The sequence below is a fragment of the Leopardus geoffroyi genome, chromosome C3 (genome assembly GCF_018350155.1).
Source record: "Leopardus geoffroyi isolate Oge1 chromosome C3, O.geoffroyi_Oge1_pat1.0, whole genome shotgun sequence".
In the NCBI taxonomy this organism is placed as follows: Eukaryota; Metazoa; Chordata; class Mammalia; order Carnivora; family Felidae; genus Leopardus; species Leopardus geoffroyi.
The window spans coordinates 110,580,072-110,607,402 of record NC_059338.1 but is presented as its reverse complement, the minus strand read 5'-3'; the positions used below and the strand labels follow the sequence as shown (position 1 = coordinate 110,607,402).

The 27,331-nt window shown below is 39.4% G+C and overlaps 1 protein-coding gene and 1 long non-coding RNA gene across 10 annotated transcripts in view; one reads left to right on the top strand and one right to left on the bottom strand.

Moving 5' to 3' along the window:
- Window positions 1-27,331, top strand: part of CPQ (carboxypeptidase Q) — a 549,973-nt gene that overhangs the window by 156,177 nt on the left and 366,465 nt on the right. For all 9 annotated transcript variants that reach the window (XM_045454131.1, XM_045454133.1, XM_045454135.1 and 6 more), the window contains exon 3: window positions 246-453. In XM_045454131.1, the coding sequence (XP_045310087.1) occupies window positions 246-453 (208 nt within the window). The remainder of the gene's footprint in view (window positions 1-245; window positions 454-27,331) is intronic.
- Window positions 53-17,671, bottom strand: LOC123585712. The gene is made up of 3 exons (XR_006706386.1): window positions 16,304-17,671; window positions 3,608-3,702; window positions 53-479 (listed from the first exon to the last, which is right to left on the bottom strand). It is a non-coding gene; the product is annotated as an uncharacterized LOC123585712 (long non-coding RNA).

Genomic DNA, 27,331 nt, shown 5'->3' with positions numbered 1-27,331 from the left:
CAGCTGGTCGAGTGAGTTGAAAAGCCTTCTGAGTCGTCTGCCTTATTATTTCGAATGCCTTTTCTCTCTCTTGGGAGACTAGCTAACCTCTGCAGTCTTTCTTCCATGGCAAATGGCTCTAAAACTTTGATCTTCTCAAACCAGTTTGCCAGATGTAGCAGGTAGAGCCTGTATGACCTTTTGTGTGCCAATTCAACAGGGCTGATTGGAAACCATAAGTTAATCCTGTATGATGTTTTTTCTAGGCATTACAGCAGAAGTTCTCGTGGTGACCTCGTTCAAGGAACTGCAGAGAAGGGCCCCAGAAGCAAGAGGGAAGATTGTTGTGTATAATCAACCTTATGTCAACTACTCGAAGACAGTGCAGTACCGAGTCCAGGGGTCAGTGGAAGCTGCCAAAGTGGGGGCTGTGGCATCCCTGATTCGATCAGTGGCTTCCTTCTCCATCTACAGGTTGGTCACGATGTTCATTTGAAACCCTTTAAAATAACCCGAAGATTGAGAAAAACCCATGAAAGAGAAACCCGTATGAAATAAAAACAAACCATTCAAATGAAAATACTGATTTGTTTACGGAATTTTCCCTCATTCCATATTTGGTCGCTTGTTTGTAATGTCTTCTTTGGCCTTTTCAGGATTCCAAGCATTGTTTGTACATTCCTTTAAAAACCTTTCCACATCCATGATGACCCCATAACATTCCTTATATAACCAATATGTTATGTATTTTCATTGGAGGGAGAACTGAATTCACGTCTGTGTTTCATCAAAGATTCCTAGTGACTTCAGAGGAAGCTAGGCCTTTTCCCATTGTTGCTAGAGAAGTGAAATAAAAATAAAGTGGGTAACGTGATGAGAGCTGTCTGTGGTGTAGTGGAAGGAGACTAGGGAGTAGAGGATCTTGGATACAGACCTCGCTCTGCCCCCAAACAAGTATGTGGCCTTAGGAATATTCTTAAACTCTGTGGGTCTTTGCATTCTTCTCTGTTAATCAGTGATGATGAAGAATAATAAATTTACAATATTACTTTTAGAATAAATGAGATAAACTTATGAAAGATACTTGATTATCTGTAAAGGTCTATATAAGTGTTTGATGGTATTTAAGGACAACATAAGTTTTCCTTTTTCTTTGTATTTCTGATTGAGGTAATTGCAAGACCGTCAGTCTTAGGGTAAAATTCAGCCTTTCAGTGGATGAAAGTTCTGAAACTTGACCTGCAGACATTTGGCCTAGTTTAAAAGTTACATATGGTCATGCCACACATTAAGGGTGAAATATTTGATGGGATAAACATGGATAAAAGAAGCACCATTTTAGTGTTGTAGCCTGGTCTCCCAAAGATAAAAAACAAAACAAAACAAAGCTTACAGAAACAATTGCAAATCGGGTTTATTTGGGTTTCAAGATCAGATCAGTATCTGTTGTAAGGGAAAGCTTATTTATTCTGCACAATTTTTATTTGGAGCTGGAGACACAGTTGCTTGATCTTAATTAGCACCCTACACCCTTGAAAATAATATAACTGATGAGACATCAGCAAATAGGAAACCAAGTCAAAAGAGAGTTGTCCAGAAGTGCAGAGAAAAGAGAAAAGGGACATTTTTCTTTAATGGGGATAAGATATCTTCCCAGGGACGAAGATGGGACATGTTAAAACCTCTTGTGAAATGTTTTATGAGAGAAAAACTAGTTCCACTCATGTCATAGTGCTAAAAATAATGTTCTTTGTAAGGTGCAAAGGTTTAGTGACTAGTGAAATAATCATTGGATCCTATTCTTTGGATGGTTAATCTTCCCAGGAGGGAAGTCCTAAAATGGCTAGCTTACTTCCCAGAATACCTCAGTCACCCCTTAGAATAACAAGGGCCTCGGCAATGTGGCCATTCACTATGATTTCACTGGTCATGAGATCTAAATTATGGAGCTATTGGGTGATTGCCAAAAATATTTATTTAAGAACTACTATTTATAAGACTAATAAACTCCAAGATGACTTAGTGTACTGCAGTATACTAGGGTTAATTGACATTTTTTTTCTGGTGTAATGACATCTGGAAACCCAGGCTATACCCTAGGAGCCCCAGAAAAATTTTGCCCGGCATAGGACATAGAAATGTATTGTTAGCCTTTAATATTTGGGATGAACAACTTATAGTGTATATTAAAGAGATGTTTTTCTTAATATTTCTAGTTCTAGACTGGTTATAATCTTTTCATTGATTTTATAGCCAACCGTATTTCAATGGACTCTTGACTTTTGTAACTTCATCTTTTTGATATTTAAAAATACATAATAACATTGCCCTTTACCTAGTACTTTAGAATCTTTCACATATGTCATGTTACTCATTATGACAACTCAGTGGACCAAGCAGAAGGGGCATTATTGTACCCATTTTACAGATAGGGAAATAAAAGTTCTGAGAATTCAGCATATTAACATGTTTAAGTATTGCATCCTGAAAAATAAAAACAAAATGAAACAAACTCTTTTTCCACTAATAGCTAATTGTTTCTTAGAGCTAATTTTCCTTAAAGAGTATTTTGTATTCCTGTCTCTAATTCTTCACCTGTCATTCATTCTGCAGACCATTTTAATCTGGCTTTTGCCAATACTGAAATGGAACTTGTTAAGGTCACAAATAGCGGCCTAGTTGTCAAATATAATGGACATTTTTCAGGCCATCATCTTACTTAACCACTCTGAAACATTTGTCACTCTTGACTGCTTTCTAAATACCTCTTCTGTTTGGCTTCTGTGACTTTGTTCTTACATTCTCTTTCTCTTTCTTGCTCTTACTCTTTCTCTCTTTCCCACTTACCCTCTTCCTTTTCTGTTTCCCTGACTTCTCACTCTGAACATTCTACCTGAGCAGTCCCATCGTGCTTGTGGCTTCAGCCACCATCTCTGCCTGTGACACTTTCCAAACCCACCTTTCCTTCCCATACTGTTGTCTGAGCACGGGGCCCATACATCCGACGACCTCCTGATCCTTCTTTTGGATGTTCCTTAGTTATCTCTTCAGTTTTCTTCAAAACTGAACTCACCTTTTTACCTCTTTATCCTGCATTTTCTACCTTGGGGAAGAGCATGTCATCTATTCCGCCTTCTAACTTAGATGGTTCTTGAGAACTTTTTTCCTCTTCCCTTATCCATCATTGCTGACAGTTACTATGCCTTCTAGGCTCTGCTCTTTATTAGTCATTTCAACAAATACATATTGAGTAGCCCCATTTCCCAACATGACTCCACATTCCAGTAGTCAGGAGTCACTGACACTTTCCCAATGCACCAGGTTTCCTCAGGATTTCATGACTTTGCATATGTCTTCTCCCCTGTAACCTTCTATCCCTTTCCTCATTGTCTCAAACTGTCCTTTAAGATTCATCTTAAATGTTTCTTTTTCTGGGGAGCCCTCCCTGGTATCTAGCTCCAGCCAGGGTGTGCCGCCTCTTTCCAGTATTTCCACATCGTTCTGTGCATACTCTATATCATAATGTCTTGGAGGTAGATGTGATCCATGCTTTGGTAGGGTACACTAACTGTTGTATCAACTTCAAATCTCAGTCACTTAACACAATAGGAGTTGATTTCATACGCACATAATAGTTCTAAGAGGGTGTTTAGCAGGTGGCCTTCTGCTCCTTTCCATCAACTCTAAGATTTCAGAGCCTTCTGCAGGATCGTTTACATCCAGCTGGCAAATAAAAAGATATAGAGAGATAGTCGATAATCAAACAGGAGGTTTTCCGTGGCCAGGTCTGGACACGGCCTACTTCACTTCTGTTCACATTTCACTGGTCATAATAAAGTCATGAGGCTGGGAGATGTGGTGTGCCTTTATGCCCTCAGTGACAGGTAAACTGTCCAGTCCATCCTGATCACCTGACTCCACTGTACATTCCAGAAAGACATGGGATATCTTTCTCTCTTTCTCTCCATGTAAATATATATATACACACACATATATGTATATATGTATTTATATATATATATATATATATATATATATACACACATATATATATACATACACACACACACACACACACACACACACACATATATATATATGTATATATATATTTACATCTCCAAATCCCCATCATCTAGTATTTTTGTTACATAATAGTCACTCAGGAACTGTTCTGTTGAGGGAATGAACTTGTTTGAGATTGTATAGTCAGTCATGGCAGGGCTTTCGTAACAAGCCAGGTGACCAGATTGCAAATGCTCTCTGACCAAACTGTATAACCTCTGGATAGTAAATACAAAACAACTTGAATTTTTAGGGCACTTTGCTCTGTATTTAAGGAAAATATACAAGTGCCCAGCATGCCAGATTGTATCTTTTTTTCTGCCACAACTTTCATGAACAATGGTGTTTTGAGTTGCTAGTTGAATAAAACAGCTCCCTTCTCTCTGACAGATATTTCACCCTTAAGTTTTATGGGGGTGGTGATACTGGATTCTGTCTAGGAGTGGTGTAGAGGTCAGCAATACTAGAGAACAGAATAGAAATTGTAATTAGTTTCTGCCTGACTTCAAAATTAGAGAATCCCCTAAAATGCAGAACATGTGTTTTACCAGTTTGATTTGACATTTGTCAGTGCAGTTAACAATATTTGTTAGCCATTTTGGAAGTACAACAGTCACATGGTTACATGACATGTCCTTAAGAGACATCTGTAAAAAGTCCATTACTTGTTGCCTTCAATATCTCCAGGTTCATTGTTGTTATTTCTCTGCATTGCCATTGTCAGTATCCTTGTGCTCAAATTTACTTTAAGGAGAAGAATTTTTTTTTTATTGATGCTTTATAATGACTCTTGTTCACATTAAGTATCAACTGGGACTCTCATTAGATCGTGATTAGTTTTTTTGTATGTAAAATACCTTTTGCCTTTGTCATAGGAGGATATTTTAAGGCTAAGTGTAATTGTTAATTTAAGTTCTGCAGAGGAACCATTTGTCTTACGTTATTTTTCAAATTAATTATTTTCTTAGTAAATATTTATCGAGAGCTTAACAGTTGCTCTAAAATTGCCAAGCAGTAGGGTTATTAAAATGAATTAGGCATGTTTTTTTGTTGCCCCTCAGAAATATTCTACCTGGCTAAAAGAGAAGAAGGTAAGCTTAAAATATAAATGACTAATGTAATCTATTTTATATTTAGTGCTAAATGAATGATTGGGGGAAATGAATGAAAGAAAGAAATGAACTTTTATTTGGCACCTACTTTGTATATCTTTGTGCATCTCTGAAGACTTAAATAGTTTGTTGCAATGAATTCTTTATGCAACCCAATGGAGGCAGATAATTGGTATGTCTCTTTTATTGAAAGAGAAACAGGTTTAGAATGGTTAAATAATCAAGTTACACAGGTAATGAAAGAACAAGGATTCATACTTAGAGTCTCTGGCTCTGAATTCCATGCATTTTGAATTATACCAAGCAACTCGAAGAGCTAATGCTTTGGAGTCTAAAAGAGGTAGCAGAAGTCTGATTAGGGCTGCTTCATTGAGGATGTGTATTTGGGGCATACTCAATGAAAAAGTTGAACTTAAATAAGAAAGGGAAGTGGAAAGACATTCTATACATGATCAAGGCAAGGAGGTGGGAATGCTTGATGAACTTGGGTAATACACAAGTAGACCAGTATGGCTGGAGCCAGAGGTTTCATTGGAGGTTAGAGAAATGTGATTAGGGGGTGAGTGGAAGAGACCCGGTTATGAAGAATCCAGAATACCAGATTGGGGAGTTTTAAGTTTTATGTAGAGGAAATGGAGAATCATTGAATGTGATCGAGTTGGGGGGTGATGTTTTAGAGCAATATTTCTCTAAAGGTAGTCTCTGGAACACCTCAATCTCACCTGGGAGCTTGTTGATATGAAATTATCAGGTCCCACCTGAGACCCCTTAAATTAAAAATACTTAGGGGTGGGGCTTATGGTTTAACTAGCTCTCCAGGTGATTCTGATGCATGTTAAAATTTGGGAGCTGCTGTTTCAGAATGGTGACTACATGGCCTGCTATGAAAAGGAAAGAGAGGTTAGTGCTCTAATAATGCAGATGTGAAATAATGAGGGCAGAGATGATGGCAGTGGGAATGGACAGCAAGAGACAGAAAGGAGGGATAGTATGAAAAAATGATCAGTACTTGGTTGTATTTGAAGGGGGGGGGCAGGAGGAAGGGTCAAAGTTTACGGTAAGGCAAGGACCAAAAGTCATGGGATGAATCTGTGTTCAGTTCAGCACAGTATTTGAAAGTCATGAGATTTACATAAAAAATAGGAGTTTGTGGTTTTTAGGGAAAAACCGAATCTGGCAACATCTAGTATCTCCCATAAGGCAGACCAGCTGAGTGGATAAGCCACCAAGTCCTTTTAGTTAATGGGATGTACCCTCTTCAGTCTTTCATAGCTCCCCAGTTTCCCTACACCCAGCCTGGCGACTGGAGGAGGAGAGGGAGGAGAGGAGAGGGAACTGATTGGAGGCAACATGAGCAGCTTGGGTTTTAGACATTATGAGTTTGAGGCAACTGTGAGAAGTTGCGTTAACCTGGTTTTCATATTTTGTGAAAAAAAAAAAAAAACAGGTAAGCATTTCCATTTCTCAATTATCTCCTTTTTGGATCACCCAAGGCAATTTAAAATTCTAGGCTGGCTTCCTTGCAATGCAGTACACCTGGGGACTCCTGCCTCCTGCCTTCTCTACATGCGAGCTCAAGAATGCAAAATGAGTTTCATATTAGCCCGAGTAAAATACAATTCAGAAAGTAACTCTACTGAGGCCAAACTGTCTGTTGTACTCCCATTGCCAAATACACATTTTTTTTCCTTGTTATTGTCTCCATTGCCCCAGATAATTGAACACAGACTATAAGTTTTAATCGGCTAAGGAAGCAAAAGGCTTTCCCTCCACTCTCCTGTGAAAATGACATCACTACACTGGGTGAGAATTCATGGAGGCGGTGATGGCTTGTTGATCGAACTTGCTTTGTGAATTCTCTTGGTTTATGTTTTATATCACTTGGCCTTCGCGTGCCATATTGATAAGAAAAGTGAAGAGGAGGAGGAATAGCAGCAATCCAGTTTGAAGATGACTGAGATCTGATTGAATATTCAGCTGGAGAGAGAGATGAGTGAATCCAGGTGATGTGTTTGGAGCATCAAAGAGGGAGAGTGTTATACCATCTGGTGAGAGAGCTGTGAAAAAGTCTATAAATCACTCCTTATAATGATACTTAATTAATACAGAGTCGATAAATGACATAATTTGAAGCTCCAGTTGGGCTACATCGTAGAGTTAAATAGCTGCAGAGAGGGCTCTGATTAAAGCCATTACAATTTATAAAACATTCTTCATCTTAAAGCATCTTGATGAGATTTAACATGAACATTTTTGTAATCAGAGGGCCAGCTTAAAACATTCAGAGCAGAGGTGAAATGTCTTAAGAGGTCTGTTTTGGATGATTTTTGAAAGCCAGTTATTCCCAGGGAGTAAAAAAGCTTGTCCCCCACCCCCACCACCCATTGCTTTTTTAATGGGAGAAAATTAATGCTGCTACTTCACACTTAGACCATCTTGGATTTTTGATGTCCTGGTGGTTTGGTTCTTTGGCGTGACCTTAGCATAATTAGCTATCAAGCTTGATTTAAATTGTTGTGAAATATCATTGCAATTTCGGGGGGCATATGTGCCTGCTGGTGATTACAAAATAAGGAGGATACCACCGTGACTCAAATCGGTGCAACTGGGCCAGCCTCCATTAGTAGGTTCTTTTCCTGCCTTACATTGTTTTTGCTTAATTCACTCTGAGGCTCATAACAGATGCACAGTAATCAAGCAGAATGCCAATTCTCATCATTTATGCAGGTGGAGGGCCACGGTGCTCCCGAGGGGGGAAACCAGAGAAGACCCACACTGAACACAACAGTTTTTTTCCTTCTCATCATCCTTTTCTTTTCCCTCTCTCTGCTTTTGAAAGGCAGATTCTTTTCAGAAGGCCTTTGTTAGAAATTCCAAAATGTTCTTTAATCATCGAAATCTTATTATTGCTTCAGGTAGTGTGACAGGCATACCACCTCATAATGGATAGAATCAGACAGTGACTCTGGAGCCCCACCTCTGGAGTCGTGGTGCCTGGGTCTTTGTTCAGCCACTTGCCACATGTGTGACCTTGGCAAACTGTGTATACACTCTGTGCCTCAGTTTCATCCGTCAAGTGGGGGAATTAATTATACCTTCTTCCTGGTGTTTTGTGAGCTTTTAAATGAGATATTAGTATTGCCTGACACATAGTTTTACATACATGTAAAGTGCTATTGTTATAGAGTCTTGTTAAATGATGACTGGATGTACTCATTGACTAAAGGAGGAAGGAAAGGAGGGAAGTGTGGAGCGACGGAGGGAAGGAGGAAGAAAAGAGAAGAAGGAAGAAAGAAAGGAGGGCGGAGAAAAAAAGAATGTAGTTGATCCCATATCACTGTTGTCACTGCAGCGCTCTGCAACCCTAACACCAGATTGTCGCTTGGATCTCCACCTGTTTAGTTTGTCCAAACTCTGTCTTATGTGTTTGCTAGTCTGCTTCTCTCTCTGAATTGGAAGTTCTCCTGGGGACGTACTGTGTGTCTTATTCATGTCAGCGTCCCTGGAGCCAGGCTCAATGCCTGGCACACAGTAGTGCTGGAATGAATGAATGAAGAGTTAGAGGCAGCCTAGCCTATCTGGTTCGCTAACACGTAAATTCAAGGTGTCACCATTTCACATTGATAGAAGTTGAATAATACTATAGGTGAGGTGACTAACCTTTTGAATTGCTACTTATCAAAAATAGAATCTCTGGCGTCTGAGAGGAGACTATATAGTTATGTAAATTTTGGTAAAGTATTGCAAACTGCATATTACTATGGTGCTTTGTGAGGCTGCTATAATTAATGGTCTGTTTGCATTCCTGGTACTGACTGTCATCTTTCATCTGCTCATAACCTTGATATAAAAATTTGTTCTCGGCTGCTATTTTGCATTCATAATTTTAAAATGTATATAAATGTTCACCTTCTATCTTCCAGCTTTCTCATTATTGAAAGCACAAGCTTAAGAATCATACCACCGTGGCATGTTTTTCTGAATCTCTAGTGGTAAAAAGAAATTAATGCATTTGGAATTCAGGTTTCAGGATTATGACAATGTTGTTTGCTTATGCAGTGCCCTTTGAAAAATGTCTAGTGTAGCATATGAACCAAAAGAATCCCGAGTAGCCTCAAGTCAGTCTTTTACTATTGCAGGTGGCTTTGTTCTCTTCTTCTCTCATGAAAGCTAAAGTCAACTCTTAAAATCCTCTTGCTTCCATTGGCTTCTTTAGCTTTCTGGAGAGAGTGCCAACCAGAAGGGTCTACTAGGGAAATTTTGAAGGCTAACAAATATAACAATATATAGACTGGGATTTGGAGTCTGACAGACCTGGATTCAAATGCAGATTCTGCCACTTAGAGATGGTGTCACCCCCCAGCCTTATGTTTACTACTTAACCATGATGAGCCTGTTTCCTCATCTGTAACATGGGGAGAATACTGTTTACCTCTAGCGTTGTTGACAGAATGAAATGAGATTGAGCGCTAGACATGGAACCTGACACATGGGAAGCAATCAGTGAATTATAACTGACATATTATTTTGATCATGGTCACTGTCGTCATTAACATCATTAGGTCATGACAGGACTGAGCAGGTAGCTTGATCCGAACTGACTTATCTTAAAAAGCAACGGTTCCAGAACTCTCCACATTGTGGGCTCCAGAGACCTTGGTTCTGATTATCTTCTGATTTCAGGAACTACTCTTGTAGTCTCCTTCAGTCTTTGGCTTAAAACTCTGCTGTTTGTCTTTTCTCTCTTCTCTGGCCTCACACTGAATACTCGATACTGTTCTTTGTGTGTAAGTGTTAAAGACGTGGTAACTCAGACCAGTGATCAGTGACCAGCTAATGGAGATGTAGTAAGTTTCTATTTTAAATGCTTTCCAAGCTATTTTCCACCTCAGGGTCTTTGCATTCATTGACCCCTTTGTCTAGGGAATTCTGTTTCCCCAGCTTTTTATATGGTTGACTCTCTTTCAACCTTCAGATCTCAACTGAGAGTTTTGTTTTGTTTTGTTTTGTTTTGTTTCCTGAAAGGGCTTTCCTGACTGTCCCAAGTAGAGTAGCATTTTCCCTCAAATTCTCTTACCTAGTACCTCTTCTGTATGCTCAGAATCTTGATAACATTTAGTGACTTTCATATAACTACCTATTACTTGTATATCTCTCCATGAGAATATAAACTCCATGAGGACTAGACTATATCCTTCTTCTCTTTTTTAACATAATTTATTATCAAATTGGTTTCCATAAAACACCCAGTGCTCATCCCAACAAGTGCCCTCCTCAGTGCCCATCACCCACTTTCCCCTCTCCACCACCCCCCATCAACCCTCAGTTTGTTCTCAGTATTTAAGAGTCTCTTATCATTTGCCTGCCTCCCTGCCTCTCTGTAACTCTTTCTCCCCCCTTCCCCTCCCCCATGGTCTTCTTGAGAAATAGACTATATCCTTCTTCTGCACCATTGTATTCTCAGTACACAGGAGATTGCCTGGCACATGGCAGGTACTCACAAGATATTCGTAGAGTGAGTAGCTATTGAAAAAAATCATCTAAGATCAAAAAATAGAGAACCAACCAGAATCAGATACACACTGAATCAAGTCTGTTTTCTGAAGCCACATTCTAAAGTATCACATACTTATTTTTCCCAACTTTTTCTTTTTTTGGAAAAATATCAGTTTATGGTAAAAATTGAAAGAATATTAAATGACTCATAAGCTCTTTATAAGAAATTGCCTAACTTTTTCCAGAGAGGTGGTACCATTTTACATTCCCACCAGCCCTGTGTAAAATTTCAGCCTGCTCCACATTCTCACCAAAATTTGGTGTTGTCAGTCTGTTTAATTTTAGCCATTCTGGTGGGCGTGTATTGGTAGCTCATTGAAATGTTGATTTTCATTTCCCTTATGACTAATGATGTTGAGCACTCTTTCACGTGATGATTGGTCATTTCTGAAACCTCCTTTGTGAAGAGTTTGTTCAAGTCTTTTACCCCTTTTATAACTGGATTGTTTTTGAATTGTTGACTAGTAGGACTTTTTCACTTATTCTAGATACAGGTGTATTGCCAGATATATGTTTTGCAAATATTTTCTCCTAATTGATGTCTTGCCTATTCTTTGTTTTTATTGTTGTTGTTTTTGTTTTGCTTTGTTCTTTGGCTTAACAGTGTCTTTTGATGAGGAAAAGTTTTGAAATTAATGAATTCTAATGTATCCATTTTTGTTTGCATTCTGTGTTCACTCACATACCCTTCTTCAACATTCATTATTTAATATTTTGCCACATTTGCTCTCTTTCTCCTTTTCTGAATCACTTGAAAGTGACGTGTGTACAGCCATGAAGACACCTTACCCAGAAATACATTAGCATGTATTTCATACGAACAAGAACCTTCTCTTATAATGCAGCAGCAGCATTATCATACCTGCGAAATCTCCGTTGTTACACAATGCATGTTGGCCCATTGTTCCTCACTCTCAATAATGTCCCTGCTTTCCCGCCCCCCTCCCCACCCCAGAATCCGATCAAGGACATCCTTTACATTTAGTTGTCATGTATCTTTAGTCTCCTTTAATCTGGAACTCTTGCCTAGCCTTCATAATATTTTATTACACTGGCATTTTTGAAGAATACAGGCAGCTGTTTTGCACAATGTCCCTAGTTTGGGATTGTTATTTCCTCATTATTAGATTCAGATTAAATATTTTTGGCAACAATTCTCTATGGATAATGTTGCATCCCTTGTATTGCATTGCATAAGGAAGCAAATAATGTCAGTTTTCTTTATTAGTGAGGCTAAGTTGATCACTTGTCTAAGGCAGTATCTCTGGATTTCTTCACTGGAAAGGTACTCTTCACATCTGTAGAGGGAATACCTTGTAATCATGGTGAGTTGATTTGAGGCTTTGTGAATCTTAAGTTCCCTAATAAAATTTCACCCAATGAAAATTTAGCGTATGTTTTTGTTAAAATTTTTTAAAGTTTATTTATTTATTTTGAGAGAGATAGAGTGAGCAGGGGAGGGGCAGAGAGAGAGGGAGAGAGAGAGGATCCCAAGCAGGTTCTACACTGTCAGCACAGAGTCCAATGCAGGGCTTGAATTCACAAACTGTGAGATCCTGACCTGAGCTGAAACCAAGAGTCGGACACTTAACGGAAGGAGCCACCCAGGCATCCCTGGCATGTTAATGATTCTTGCCTGAATCAGTCATTACACTGCTGGTTGCAAATGTTTTCCTAATTCAGTTATTCCTCTCAGATTTATTAACTGGCCTGCTTTTGTAAAGAGGAGCCTCCACCTTTTTCCCCTTCTCATTGTTTCTGAGTATCACTCCATGGATTTTTAAAAGTGTATGCATTAAAATTCATTACAGTCATTATTCTTTTTGACAAAGCATCAAAAATTTCAAAGTGCTTAATAAATGTCAAAGTTAATATTTTACAATAAGCTTGAATATTTGAAGCATTGGAAGGAATTCACTTTTTTATATCCAAAGGAACCCAAACTATCTCAGATAAGTCAACTGATTAGCGGGGTGTAATCAATACCATTTCCTCTGAACTTTCTCATTAACAGCATGAGCTTTGGAGTAAGAACTCCTGAAGTTATTTTTAGAGTTTACCATTACCAGTATATACCATATGCAAATGAAGATCCTTCACCCCATACATAATTGCTGTTAATTGTTAAAATAAATGAGCAAAAATCTTAAATCCAGCGACTGCTCCTGATTTTCTCTAGATTTTTTTTTCTCCTTTTTTTGCCATGCAGAGCTGATGTTGAGGAGTGTGTTTTCAAAGAACCCTTTCCAGGAGAAATAAGTGTCCCAGTGTGGGTTTGCAGAAGCCTACAAGGATGCTTCTTTAAGGGGAGTTTACCTAATTTCTGTGGTGGAGAACAGAAAGCTGTAAATTATGCACCCACTCCAACCCCACCACGTCATCAGTGGTTGGGAAAGGGTAGCCAGCCTTGGCCAGCAGGTCAACGGTAATAGTTTAAAAGCTGAATGAATGTCTGTTGCTGCACTGGTTGACTGCTCCATAAATTACATATTTATCATTTAGGAGAATTTAATTTTTAACATTTCCAATTTCATTCATTCAATAAGCGTTTTTTTAATGTTTGTTTATTTTTGAGAGAGAGAGCACTCATGCACGCAAGCCCACGAGCCAGGGAGGGGCAGAGAGAGAAGGGGACAGAGGATGGGAAGCAGGCTCTCAGGCAGGTTCCAGCTCACCAACCTTGAGATCAAGACCTGAACCAAAGTTGGACACTTAAATGACTGAGCCACCCAGGCACCCACAATATGCATTTACTAAGCATCTTTTGTATACCAGGCCAGGGGAGGACCTAAGTTTTGTAGGACTAGGCTCTCCTGTAATTTTGGGGCCTCTTTAAGAAAAGAATACAAAGTTGCAAATAAAAATTTAGATATAAATCAACATTTACTTAGAATAACAAAGAAATTATAACAAATTACAAATTTAAGAAAGCTGCCAAATACTACAAACATTACAAAATTCAGTAAAATATAATGTTTTTATTAAATACCTGTCAAGCTTCCATATTTTTCCTATGTTTTTTGCTTGACTACTCTTTGATTGCTTTTTATGTGACAATGCTTTTGTGTTATGTTTTGCAAAGAGAGAATAAAAAGAGAATTCAGTCTTTCCTCCAGCATGGTTGATAGAAATGTAGTTTTTATTATTGATAGTTTGGTAAAATTTATTTCAGGTTTACAGCTTTTTATTGGTAACATATACATTTTTAGGATTGTTGTCAAATTTTGGAAAGCTGCTATTAAGTTTCTTCCATGTACGAGCATTATGATTTCAGGACATTTTACCTTTTCTTGTATAGTGACAATGAGTTGACAACATTTGAACGAGTTTGTTGTCTATTTCCTCTTTAGTGACATAACTTTTTGTTATCTTTACATTTGTCAGTATTTTGTGTCAAATCAATAAGAAATTTCAGTCTTTTTTGAAGGTGATTTACTCTTCACTATTTGTATTCCTAAATAATCTAAGAGGCTATTTGTCATGAATGCTCGAAGTACATCTCTTTCTCTCAATAAATCATAGTTTTTGTATGTTTTTTGTCTGGTATTGACAGACTTGGTTAGGACAAATATGTTATATATCCTAACATGAGATCCAGTAGGTTGACACACATAAATCATGTGACCTCATACATAACTGCACTCACTGTAGTACAACTACAGGTTTTCCCCCTACAAACACAGAAATTCTGCTAAATTCCATTTTACCTGACTTCCTTAAAAAGGAAAAATAAAATATAAAATTAGAAGTTGTGTTCCTATTGGGCTTGCTACTGTCAGCACAGAGCCTGCTTTGGGTCCTCCGTCACTGTCTCCCTCTCTGTCCCTACCCTGCTCACACACTCACTCTCTCAAAAACAAATAAAACATAAAAAAAAAAAAAGAAGTTGTGTTCATAATATGCTCTGAATTACTGACTCTCTTCTTGACAGGAGAGTACTTCCGTTTTAAGTAAGCATAGACGAGAATTGACTCATTCATTTGCAGTTGGAAGAATTTTTCTGGCAACTAGCATCTGGATCTCTACCACTCTCTCCCTACTTTCATTGCCAGGTGTTGCAGGATACATTCTTAGCACAAGATGGCCTCTGGCCCTGCCCCTTTGTATTATGACACCCGTAGTCCCAGGAGCCATTTCAGGATGGAAATGAAACTGTGAATTGCATAAATATGTCCCCATAAACTCAAACTAATACAACCCCAAATCAACTTCCTCTTGGCTGGATCCTCAGAATGCCTGTGTTCATCCCAGTGTTGTCCGTGTGATGGGAGGTGTGACATAAAGGAAGTCAGAGTGGATTACAAGGGTTGACACCTGTCAAGTGCATAGACCAGTGCTGAGCTCCTAGTCAGGTGTCCGCATATGAAGCTAACACCATCCTCTCCCTCCCCCGCCTCCTCCTCTTCTTCCTCCTCCTCGCTGCTCTACATATTTTAGTGGACTTTTCAGTTTTTAGTGGTTTTGGGATTCTTATAAGCAGCTTCTTCCTATTTCTACTTCCTTTTCCTTTTAGCATCCAGATTTCAAAAATGTTAGAGCTGGATGAGCCCTTAGAGAACATCTGCTCCCCTCCTTCATTTTACAGGTGAGGAATTTGGGGCTGAGGTCACTTAACTAGTTAATGGCAAAATAAGGACACTTGTCTTTTATTATTATTTTTTTAAACTTTATTTATTTTTGCCTGGGGGGCTCAGCATCCGACTTTGGCTCGGGTCATGAGCCCATGGCTTGTGAGTTCGAGCCCTATGTCGGGCTCTGTGCTGACAGCTCAGACCCAGGAGCCTGCTTTGGATTCTGTGTCTTCCTCTCTCTCTCTCTGCCCTCCCCCGCTCTCACTCTGTCTCTGTCTCTCTCTCAAAAATAAATAAAACATTAAAAAAATTAAAAAAAATTTTTGAGAGACAGAGTGTGTGAGTAGGGGAGGGGCAGAGAGAGAGACACACACAGAATCGGAAGCAGGCTCCAGGCTCTGAGCTGTCAGCACAGAGCCTGATGCGGGGCTTGAACTCACAGAGTGTGAGATCATGACCTGAGCTGAAGTCAGATCCTTAACTGACTGCGCCACCCAGGCACCCCTAAAAAAAATTTTTTTTAGTTTATTTATTTTTGCGAGAGAGAGAGAGAGAGAACAGGAGCAGAGGAAGGACAGAGAGAAAGGGAGAGAAAGAATCTCAAGCAGGCTCCACATTGTCAGCATGGAGCCCAACACAGGGCTCGAACCCACAAACTGTGAGATCATGACCTGAGCTGAAATTGAATTGGATGCTTAACCTACTGAACCACCCAGAAACTCCAGGACACATGTCTTTAGCTCCTGATACCATGTTTCCTTTCTTTCAAGTCTCCTAGGCAGATTTCTGTCAGAGTACCCCCAGCCTCCGGGGATTACCAGTACATCGATTTAGGCATGCATTGATTTTTAATCTTTGTGGGGTTTCTCCTCCCACACACCCCAATTGATATTTTTAAGAGTCAGGATACCCATGTACTTCTAAAATGCTACATAATAGTGTTGCTTTGCCCATTTTGATAGGACTTTTAGCAAAGGGAACCGTATCATGAACACTCTCTCACAGGAAATGAAAACTCACCTTGTGAAGAGGAAAGCTTTCCATGGGCCTTGTGTTTTCCTTTCCTCAGCAGGGGAAGAGCCTATTTGTCAGCTGCCTGGCCTTCCTCTGGTGCTTGGTTTTTAATCTCCAGGGAGGCGAGGCCGACAAAATGTCATCCCTTCTCCTGCTAAGGAAAGAAGCTGTGAAATAGATCTTCACTGCTTACATGCTTCACGTTGCCTAGCACCAGCTGTATCCATAACACCATGGTGTATTTAAAATACTTCTCCATTGGAATATTTTCTTAAAGGGATTCTGATGCTCAGAAATACCCCAATGAGGCATTGTGATATTATACTGATTTTTATCTTAATTGGAATAATTTCCCTGAGGAAGCTTAAGTTTATGGACATATGCCTATATATTGCTCATTACTGATCTGGATTTTCTGCTATAAATTCTAGGGATCTCTTATTAGGAGAGAGGAAGAGAAAAGAGCTAACGTATATCCAACAGCTTTTACGTATGTGCGCTATTTATCATCTTAATTGAAACTTAACAAGAGCCTTGGGAGGCAGGAGATTTAGACACATTTTACATTTGAGTGACTTGATTAAGACTGTACCATAGGACATTTTGAGAAACGTTTTTTGTTTTTGTTTTTTGATTCTCTGTTTTCCAATTTAAGAACTAACAGTCCTGATATAATTGAACTAGAAATAAAGAAAAAAATACATAGCTAAGGATTTCATAAGATCATGTTACTAAAGGTTGCAAAAGAGAACAGTGTGTTCCTTGAGACCAGGCTGAGAGAATAAAAGGCAGAGAACTACCAACCAATATCCGAACACTGGCAGTAATGGCGTCAGCAAGGCCTCCACAGGCTTGGACCGTCTGCTTTGGAAGTGGGATTTTGAAAGACATCTTGGTTGTATTTCTGTGAGGCACATTTGTTTCCTATGCTTCCCTCTTGTCTCCTTCCTCCTTCTCTTTATTCAGTACCTTCTTGTGCAAATAACAGTTTCTAAATTAGATTCCCTGTTACCTTACAACTTGAAAGGCAAAGGCACAGACAGTATCCTCCTGGCAACTATTTATGATATCTTTCCCTTCCAGAGATTTGCCCTGTGGCAGCTTCAATCCATTATCATCACTTCTTTTGCCCATTTTGGCAGTTCCCCAAGACCTAGCGAGGGAAAAACAGATCTGCAGATATGCAAACCTCAAAATCAAGACTTAGTTAATGAAATCACTCCTCCACTTGCCCTTGCCTGTTACTGAATCCTGCTCCAGATGGGATGGAAAAAGAGCATTGGTCATGCTGTCAAAAGCAGATCAGATTTCTCCACTGCTATTTCTTCCTTTCTTAACTAAAAACAAAACAAAGCATGACACAAAAGGAACAGACCAAAAAAAAAAAAAAAAAGACATAAGGTGAGAGCGAAGGTAGTTTGTACTGTTTTCGTATTTCATGTATTCAATCACATTTCTCTTAGCAAATATGACTGGAAATGGCCCTTTTTCCTTCTTTTCCCACCTTCTGGCATTAGATTGATGGGTGAAGATAAAAATACACTAGCCCTCCAAGAAGAGCTCCCACCTCCTTGCCCTCTTCCTTGCTCCTGCTCACCTCTCTCTCTCTGTCTACCTCACTCTCTCCTTGAGTTCAGGGCTTAGAGAAATCTTTCACTCTTCTTTTGACAGGTGTCAGATAGACAGTATGAGCTCATTTAAGCTGAACTGCCTGGGGGAAACGAAATTTGTTCGGGAGAACAGCAATTTGGATGACAAGTGCCAGGACGCACCAGATGGCATGACTGGAGAAACTCTGATCAGGCTCCCAGCTCACGTTCCAGGTGGCCTCTCTGTCTCTCTCTCTTTCACCCCCCCCCCCCCATTCCTATTCTTACGTGTTCATGGTTGACCCAAACAGAAACCTTGAAATACAAATGAAGTTCTTCTAAGTTCCCAAGCAAAAGAGATGGTAGTGACTCAGCATGAGATGTCCACATCCCCCCAAAAGAACAGCCACTGCTTACTTGCTATTACTTATGTTTATTATTCCCAGACCTGTTTGGGGAGGAGCATCAATTTTGAGCCCTGCTAGTTAGTTATTCAATAAACAAGCCTGTTACCTAAGCTGCAAACATTTTGACATTTTGGACACTCTCCCACTATGGCTATAGTTTGGCAGTTCTTGCCAAGATATGAGCAGAAGTGTCCTCAAACTTCTTCCCCTTTTGCCACACAGCCTGATATTTTGGGTTCTTGCTTGCCTGAAAGGGAACGTATGGTCATAAATGTCATGGGAAGGTATTTAGTGGAAGGTAAACTTTTTTTGGTCCGTGTAAAACATTCTAAAATTCAAGGCTAGGGCACCATGGCGAGCTCTAATCTATGAATCATTATATTCTTAACATACTCTGAGAACAGGAAGAGAGAGATCAACCTTCATAGACACAGGCGGAATTTCGCCTCTGAACACTGGTAAAATCATGTGACATTTGCTGTTCACTTACGTTTACAGTGAAATTCTTTCCCTCAACTTTGCTCTAGACTATTACTGGTCACTTGACAGACCTTCTGAAATAGCAAATTCAAATTGATGTTTTAGGTACACAAATAAAGCAAATGTTTTTAGTGTTGGGTATAAGGGGTCTTTTGGTCTATATTTGCTTCACATGAGAAACTTTATTGTTTCCCAGCCTCTAGACTTTGGTTCTGAATTTACATGTTTTGGGAAGTTTGATGTTGTTGATAATTCAGTGATGAAACTTATTCACAGAAAAGGCTTATTGTGAGTGAAAAAATAAACTACCAAATAGTGTAAACAACACATACTTTTCTTTATTGTTTAATTGTGCACTACATGATACATGTGCTTAGTATTAGGAATCTCCTAGTTGAGGCAAAACCAGTTGATAACAATGCCATACCTGTATGAAGGTGGAAATTTTATTAAAAGTTCAGGTAGAAATCAGAAAAGAAGCCTCTGAGCACCTCCATATAGCTATCACAACCCCCATGTAGTGAGATAGTACATTGTACCTCTGCTCTTCTCAGCAAGAACTTTTGGGACTTTAGCATATATTACTGTTATTATTTAAGACTTACTTTTTAGAGCACTTGTACATTTACAACAAACTTGAAAGGGAGGTACAGAGATGTACCCACTGCCTCTATATGTGCATAGCCTCCCCCATTATCAGTATCACTCACCAGAATGGAAAATGTTTTTTAAGTTTATTTATTTTGAGAGTGAGAGAGAGAGAGGGCACATGAGCATGTGCACAAGTAGTGAAGGGACAGAGAGAGAAGGAGAGAGGATCCCAAGCAGGCTACTCACTGTCAGCACAGAGCCCAAATTTGGGGCTGGATTGCAGGAACCTAGAAATCATGACTTGAGGTGAAATCAAGAAGTGGACACCTAACCTAGTGAGCCACCCAGGTGCCAGAGAATGGTAAAATTTTTCACCAGAGTTTACTTTAGGGTTCATTCTTGGTGTTGTAACATTCTATGGGTTTGGACAGGTGTATAATGACATATATCCATCATTACAGTATCATTCAGACTATTTTCTCTGCCCTGAAAATCCTCTGTGCTCTGCTTACTCATCTTTCTCTGCCCCTAGTCCTGGCAACCACCAATCTTTTTTATTATTTCCATATTTTGTCTCTTCTAGAATGTCATAAACCTGGAATCATACAATGGATAGCCTTTTCAGATTGGCTCCTTTCACTTAATAATACTACATTTAAGGCTCTTCTGTGTCTTTTCACAGCTTGGTAGCTCATTTCTTTTTATCACTGAATACTATTCCATTGTCTGGACATACCACAGTTTGTCCACTTACCTGATGAAGCACATCTTGATCATTTCCAAGTGATCAATTGGAATTCATTTGGAAATTATGAATAAAGCTGCTATAAATATCCCATGTGCAGGTTTTTACGTGGACATAAGTTTTCAACTCCTTTGGGTAAATACCAAGGAGCACGATTACTGGATGGTGCATATTTAGGTGTGTAAGAAACTGCCAAACTGCCTTTCACAGTGGCTGTACCAGTTTGCATTACCACCAGCAATGAAATAGAGTTTCTGTTGCTTTACATCCTGGCCAGTATTTTGTGTTGTCAGTGTTTTAGATTTTGGCCATTCCAATGGAGTTTCGTACTTGTTCCCAGTTTACATATGATGTGTAGCATCTTTTCATATATCTGTTTGCTATCTGTATGTATTCTTTGGTGAGGTGTCTGTTAAGGGCTTTGGCTCATTTTTAAATCAAGTTGTTTTCTTCTTGTTGAGTTTTAAGAGTTCTTTGTATATTTAGGATTAACATCCTTTATCACATGTGCCTTTTTCTCCAAGTCTTTGTCTTGTCTTGTCTTCCAGTTTTCTTGATATTATCTTTGGCAGAGCAGTTTTTGATTTTAATGAAGTCAAGCTTACCAGTTCTTTCATGAGCTGTGTTTTTGGCATTGTGTCTAAGAAGGCATCACTGTACCAAGGTCATCTAGGTTTTCCCTTATGTTATCTTCTAGGAATCTTATATCTATGAATATAAACATGTAGATCCATGATCCATTTTGAGTTAGTTTTTTGTGAAGGGTGTAAGGTCTGTGTCTGGATTCATTTTTTTTTTTTTTTTTTTTGCATGTGGATATGCAGCATCTTCTGTTGAACAGGTTATCTATGCTCCATTGTATTGCCTTTGCTTCTTTGTCAAAGATCAGATGACTGTATTTATGTGAGTCTATTTTTGGAATCTCTATCCTATTCCATTGATCTGTTTATCTATTCTTTCACCAACACTCCATCCTGTTTTGATTACTGTAGTTTTAGGGTAGGTCTTAAAGTTGGGTAGTGCCAGCCCTTCAGCTTTGTTCTTCTTCAATATTGTGTTGGTTATTCTTAGCACATTATTTTTAACAAGTTTCGATTTCTGATTTTTAAGGACATATCAGCAGACATAGGAATGATAGTGGACATTTTGACACTGAAGGAAGAGACAGGAAAACTAAAGCGTAGCCACAAACTGGATTGCCATACTCTACAATGGTGGAAATTCATAAGTGTAACCTTGAGTCCCCCAGAAAAGTTGTGTTGTATCTTCTTTTTAAGAAACAAGGTGGGGAGCTAAAGACCCAGTAAAAGTGTTGTATGTATAATTTACTTATTATAAGGAACTGACTCATTAAATTATGCAGGGCAATAAGTCCCAAGATCTGTAAGTTGGAGATCCAGGAGCCTGAAGGCCTGAGAGCCAGTAAGGCCAATAATATGGTCCCAATCCAAAAGCTGGTGTGTTCTCCAGAAAAATTCCAGGTGGATTGAAAGTTAAATACTTAAAAATAAAAATAAATACACTCCCACATATGTGGACAGACTAGTACTAGTGGGAGTCACTTTTTGGACTGTTGATGGAATAGAAACGAAAAAGAGATGGACAGGTTCATTACTTAGATAGTTTTAGCTCTGATGGTGGGAATACCAATAAAGCTGAGGTTTAAAAATTCAGAAGAATGGAGAAAATGCTTGCCCATAAAAACAGAAGTCTAACAACTAGAAAGTATGAAGAGTTCATATGAAAAAAAAATCTGGTATGTTCGAGACCTGCGAGGAGCCAATGTTTCAGTTTGAAGGCAGGGAAAACTATGTCCCCGTCTGAAGGCTGGGTAGGAGAGATTTTTACTCGGAGAGAGAAATCTTTTTGTTCTATATAGACCTTCAACTGACTGGATGAGACCCACTCACATTGATCTCCTCCAGAAACACCCTCATAGAAATACCCAGAATGATGTTTGACCAAATATCTGGGCATCCCATGGCCCAGTCAAGTTGACACATAAAGTTAACCATTTCAGCCATCCTTCCAGTCAGTCATATTAAGATATCTTCCTATCTCTGGACAGCAGGTGGCTGTTGAGAAGGGCCAGGGAAAGGAGGCTGGTGGTGTTGTCATAGGTCCAAGAATCCAGGGCAAAAACAATAAATCAAGCCCTGATAGAAGAATGCCTGGTTCTGGGAAATAGGTAGATTAGCTTCTAAATTATGTAAAGAATTCATCCATTCATTTTCTTCATTCTAGTCTCAACTCACATACTACTTCCTCAGGGGTACTGTCCCTAGACACTGTCTAAAGTAGTCCTTTAAGCTGCTCTCATTTATTTGAAAACAATTATTGAGGGCCTACCCCTTGAAAGTCACTGGAAACTGAACAATGACTGTGAATAACAAACATGATTCCTGCTTTCATACATATTACACACTAGTGGGGGCAGATATAAGCTAAAAACAACAACAACAAAGAATGTAATTTCTGATAGTGATAAATACTATAAGAAATAAAATAGAGTAATGCGGTAGAGTGTTGACTTGGGCATAGTAGTGATTGTACTAGCTACACTGGTCAGAAAAGAAAGACCTTTCTAGATTACATTCAGCTTAGATTTGAATGATGAGAAGGACATATTCATTCAGAGACCTGGGTGTAGAGCCCCTTGGGCCAGAGATAACAACTCAACAGGGAGAACCACTTGGCCTGTTCCAGGCATTGACAGAAGCTGATGTGACTGGAACAGAGGGAACAAGGGTTAGAGAGGTAGGAAGTAGCTGGCAAAATGGTCGGCAGGACCACATCTTCATGGAAGGTCATCTAGGCCTTGGTTTGGAGATTGCATTTTACCCTAATGGAAATGGGTTTTAAGCAGAGGAGTGATACAGACTGATTCATACTTTAGGAAATCCCTGACCTCTGGGTGGGACATAGATTGCGGGGAGCAGGAATAGAAGTACGGAGACCAGACATTTATATGGCTGTTGCCAGTGACTTGCTGAGAGATTATGAGAGTTGGACTGTGGTAGTAGCAGTGGAGACGGTGGTCAGTGGTCAGATTTGGCTGTTTTGTAGGCAAAGAATTCGGGACTGGCTGATGGATTGGATGTGGGAACAGAGAAATTAGGGATTCAGAGGTGATCGCTAGATTGTATTTTCTTAATGGCACTTATTTTTGTTGGAAATTATCTCATTTCATTGTGTACTTCTTTGCTTTCTGTCCCCTCCAAGTGAGAGGAGCAACCTTGCTTATCTTATCAGATACTGCCTAATCCTTAGTATCTAGAACAGGACCCATTGCCTTAAATGAATACATATATAAATACTGATTGAGCAGTTTGTATGGAATAGGCCTGTCCTAAGACTGAGATACAGAGGAGAACAAGACAGAGAGAACCTTTGCAGACATGTAGCCTGCATTCTGGTGGAAGAGACAGACAATAAACATGTAAATTAAGTTGTTTCACATTTTAGTAAGTGCTGTATTGAAAAAAGGATCAATAGCGTGGTGCAGGAAAGATCTCTAGTTTCTCTGCATATGTTCTGCATATGTTCATTAGATTGTAACTTCTGTGAAAGCAAGGACTAGGTCCTATATTCTTTGTACAGTGCTAAGCAGATAGTATGTACCCACAAGCCCTGGGATAGTCATGCCCAGAAGCCATCCTTGGTTCCTGGTGGGCCTTAGTTCCGTTTTTTGTTGTCTGTGCGATGTGACCAGCTAGAGAAGTTGGCTAACTCCCTCCTTTTTCTTGTAGGTCAACAACACCTAGACCCATGGGCCTGTGCCTGGACAGACCTATAATTTAACTGATCCCCTGGCTTTGGGTTGTTAATAAGCATGGGAAGCCCACCTATGGATTTGCCAAGCCACACACGGCCTTGCCGCAAATTTGTCAGTAGATAGCGCCTCAAGGCCACTAGGGAAGAATTAAATCTGTAGGGGAATAAACTTAGGCCAATAAAGAGGGAGTGCCAGAAAGCAGTGGCCAAAGGGATCAAGGAGCATCTGCATGTTTATCAAAAAAACAAAACAAAAAAGTCCCACCCCTTCCTCCTCTACTTAAGAAACATATTTAGACCTTTTCTTATGAAGTCATTTCTTCCACAGTATCTGCTTTGAACAGAAAATTTTCAAAAGAGCTTTATCTGCCCTCAAGCAGTCTCTTCCTGGGATAAGGAATTACCCTTAGGCACAATTAGGGGAAAATTTTTACCTGGGTGGTTGGTCCTCTATCAAAATGAAAAGTGAAAAATGAAAAATCTTCCTTAACTAGAGTAAGCATGGAATGCTCCAGTAGCACAGTATTGTGCAGTTGTCCTTTTACACACTACTGTGAGGCGTTTTAGCCAGAACAGACTTTTTGGTTGTCAGATAGTCAATAAATATTTATTACATGCTTCCTGAATAGTGGTTCTCCACTGGGAACTGTTCCTCAAGGTTTGCCTTTGTGTTACTTTTCTTGTCCGCATGTTCCCCATAACTCAAGATCGCTGATCCATTTAGCACCTTTAGGAGGAAAGGAAAGTGAGGCTGATCGGAAAGCACACTAAGAAGAGAGGAACCATGAAAATGTTTATGCCGTGAAAAACAGCTTAGCATAAGGCTAAGGAGACAGTAGAGAATTCATAATTCAAAGTGGACTGTTTCAGTGAATGATGCCCTGCAATTTGAAGGTCGGACTGTTTCCTTGTTGATAAGCACCATAGTCAGAAGTCTCTTTATTTTGACTTAGGTCAAAACAAGTGTAGAGCATTGACCACGGGAGGACACTCTGCTAGGAGTGAGGTAGGATACTGAGATCCATCCAGTCTTCGGGGGCCTCAGTGTTGAGTGCAGAGATGTGTACATGAAGACTGCATGTCAAGGAAGACTACGCTAAGGTTCGTAAGAGAGATATGAAGTCTTGTGGGAACACAGGGGAGGGAGATACTTCTTGGAGGAATCCAGGCCTGGCTGGGGATCCTTCCACACACTTTACCCCAGCTCCTAATTTTGAGTGTTCCTCTTGGATTATTAGTTTTCTCTAGCTTGTGGCAGGCCTCATCAAGCCTGGTATGTGTGTCTGTGTTTGCTTTTATCAGATGATCTTCTACCTACTTTGAGTTTACCCTTTGTTTCCAATTCCTTGCTTAACTTCAGAGTTCTTTGCACAACAGGGTCAAATATTCGGAAAGTTACTCCTTTGTTTCCTACCCAAATGAAGATCACTGATGCAAAATTGTATGAGCAAAATGGATATGACTAAAGTCACCACTACTGGGTAGTTCAAAAGAAGAAACCTCCCACTCCCTCCACTCTTACCAGCTTCTTTCCTTCTCTCCTATCAAGGCAAATAGGTTGCTAGTGCACTAATTTCCCAGCTGTTGTAATCAAGTGCCTCCTTTCCTGTGATGCAGAAAGCTGCGTGTATCTCTCTACTTCCAAGGTGACTGAAACATTTAACTGGTTTTGAGAATTAGTTACTTTTTAAAATAGGCAGTTTTGAGCAATACACATAAATATTTTGCTTGACTCCCCCTCCCCCACCACCAACCACTGTATCCAAGTCAGTATTCTTAGATGTAATCACTGATGTGAGTTTTTAAGAAGTCACAGATTTCTTTTCCATGCATGGACATGTATGTATACAAATGTTATGTAAATGTGTAGTTTTATGTTTTTTCTATCAACTCAGTGTAGATATCTTTTTACATCAGTATATGTAGCGCTAATTCATTGCTTTTATTTTTCATTTTTTCCCTCTTGATATATGTTTTTCTAACTCTTTCTATGCCTTATAATTTTTGCATGAATGCCAGACATTGTTTTCAAAAGCTGTGGAAGCTTCATAGGTTTACCGTTCCTCTGCTACACAGATTAAGTTGAGGGACTGAGTACCTTAATCCAAACATATATTATGTTGCTTCAAAATAGGTTAAAATTTCATTAAGACTCAGTCTACTTTCACTTTGCCCTATTTTTGTAGTATGGCCCGTCAGGGCTTTCGGTCAAAAGCCTGGTAGATCTTTGAATCCTTAGCACTGAGAGACCGCAGAATTTCTGGTCTGCTTTTGAGAAATTTCAGCTTAGTTCTTATAGTTTTCTGCAGGCAGCTTCAGAACTTGACAAAAAAACTTGCCGGGGAGACCAACTCTGTGGTCAGGGCCCCTCACATTTCCAATTTTGTCACTGAAGTTCAAATGGCTGCCAGAGGATCTGCTAGTTTCTCAGTCCCAGCAGCTGCCCTCTGCCCAGGCCTATTCTGATTCTGTCTCCCTGATCCTCTAGAGTGAGCCAGCTCAGGAGTGACAAGTGGTCCCTATAGGTAGCTGCATATACTTAGGCCACCTCTGAAATCTTTTCATTCTGGAATTTTACTTTTTCGTAGTCGTCTTTGCTTTAGTAACTCTAACGTTTTTAATGTAACTATTTTTGTAGTTTATTTGACTTTTCTTATTGTTTTAGTGGGAATGTTGGCCTGCCATGAACAACTCTGTATCCAGAAGTAGAACTTTCTCTTATTGTTTTTAGCTTCTGCAGATTATTTCATTGCATGATGTATTATCTTCTGTAGTTTATTTAGCCATTCCCCTGTTTATGGACATGCTGAGTATTTTAATTTTTCACTTTTACAATCTTGCAATTAAAATTCAAGTACATGCATGTTTGTGCACTTATTTACTTATGGCAATTACTAATACCTGGAATTTCTGGATTGAAAAATATGGATTTTTAGTTGTAATAGAGATTGCTGAATTGTTCTACAAAAATGAGTTACATTTGAATCTCAGGGTGGAGGCTTTCTCTCTACTGGACCAATGCTTTTTAGGTCAGTATCTGATCTAATAGCTTGAACCTAGTACCAAATAGTTTTCCTAGGAACATGCAGAGGCCTATTAACTCTTTTAGAGATGCTGAGCACACTGAGGGTTTACCTGCTATGTTGCCCTTGCCACTGTGACCCCAGTGCTCTCCTGAGGATACATTCGGTGCTTTTACAATGTGTTAGATGATCATGTGCTGGATTATAAGAGTTCAAAAAATTCTCTAAGACACCAAGGGAGTGATGTAAGCACTGAGGAGTCATTCAGTAGAAAAAACAAATCACTAAGAATAGCATATTTTCAATACAAGAGATCTCGCTCTCCCTCTCGCTCTCCCTTTCTCTCTCTCTTCCTCTCAGTTTCCCAGTTGAAAAGCTTAGCTATGATTGCTCTGAGAGAATACTGGCCACTGCTTCATAGCTGT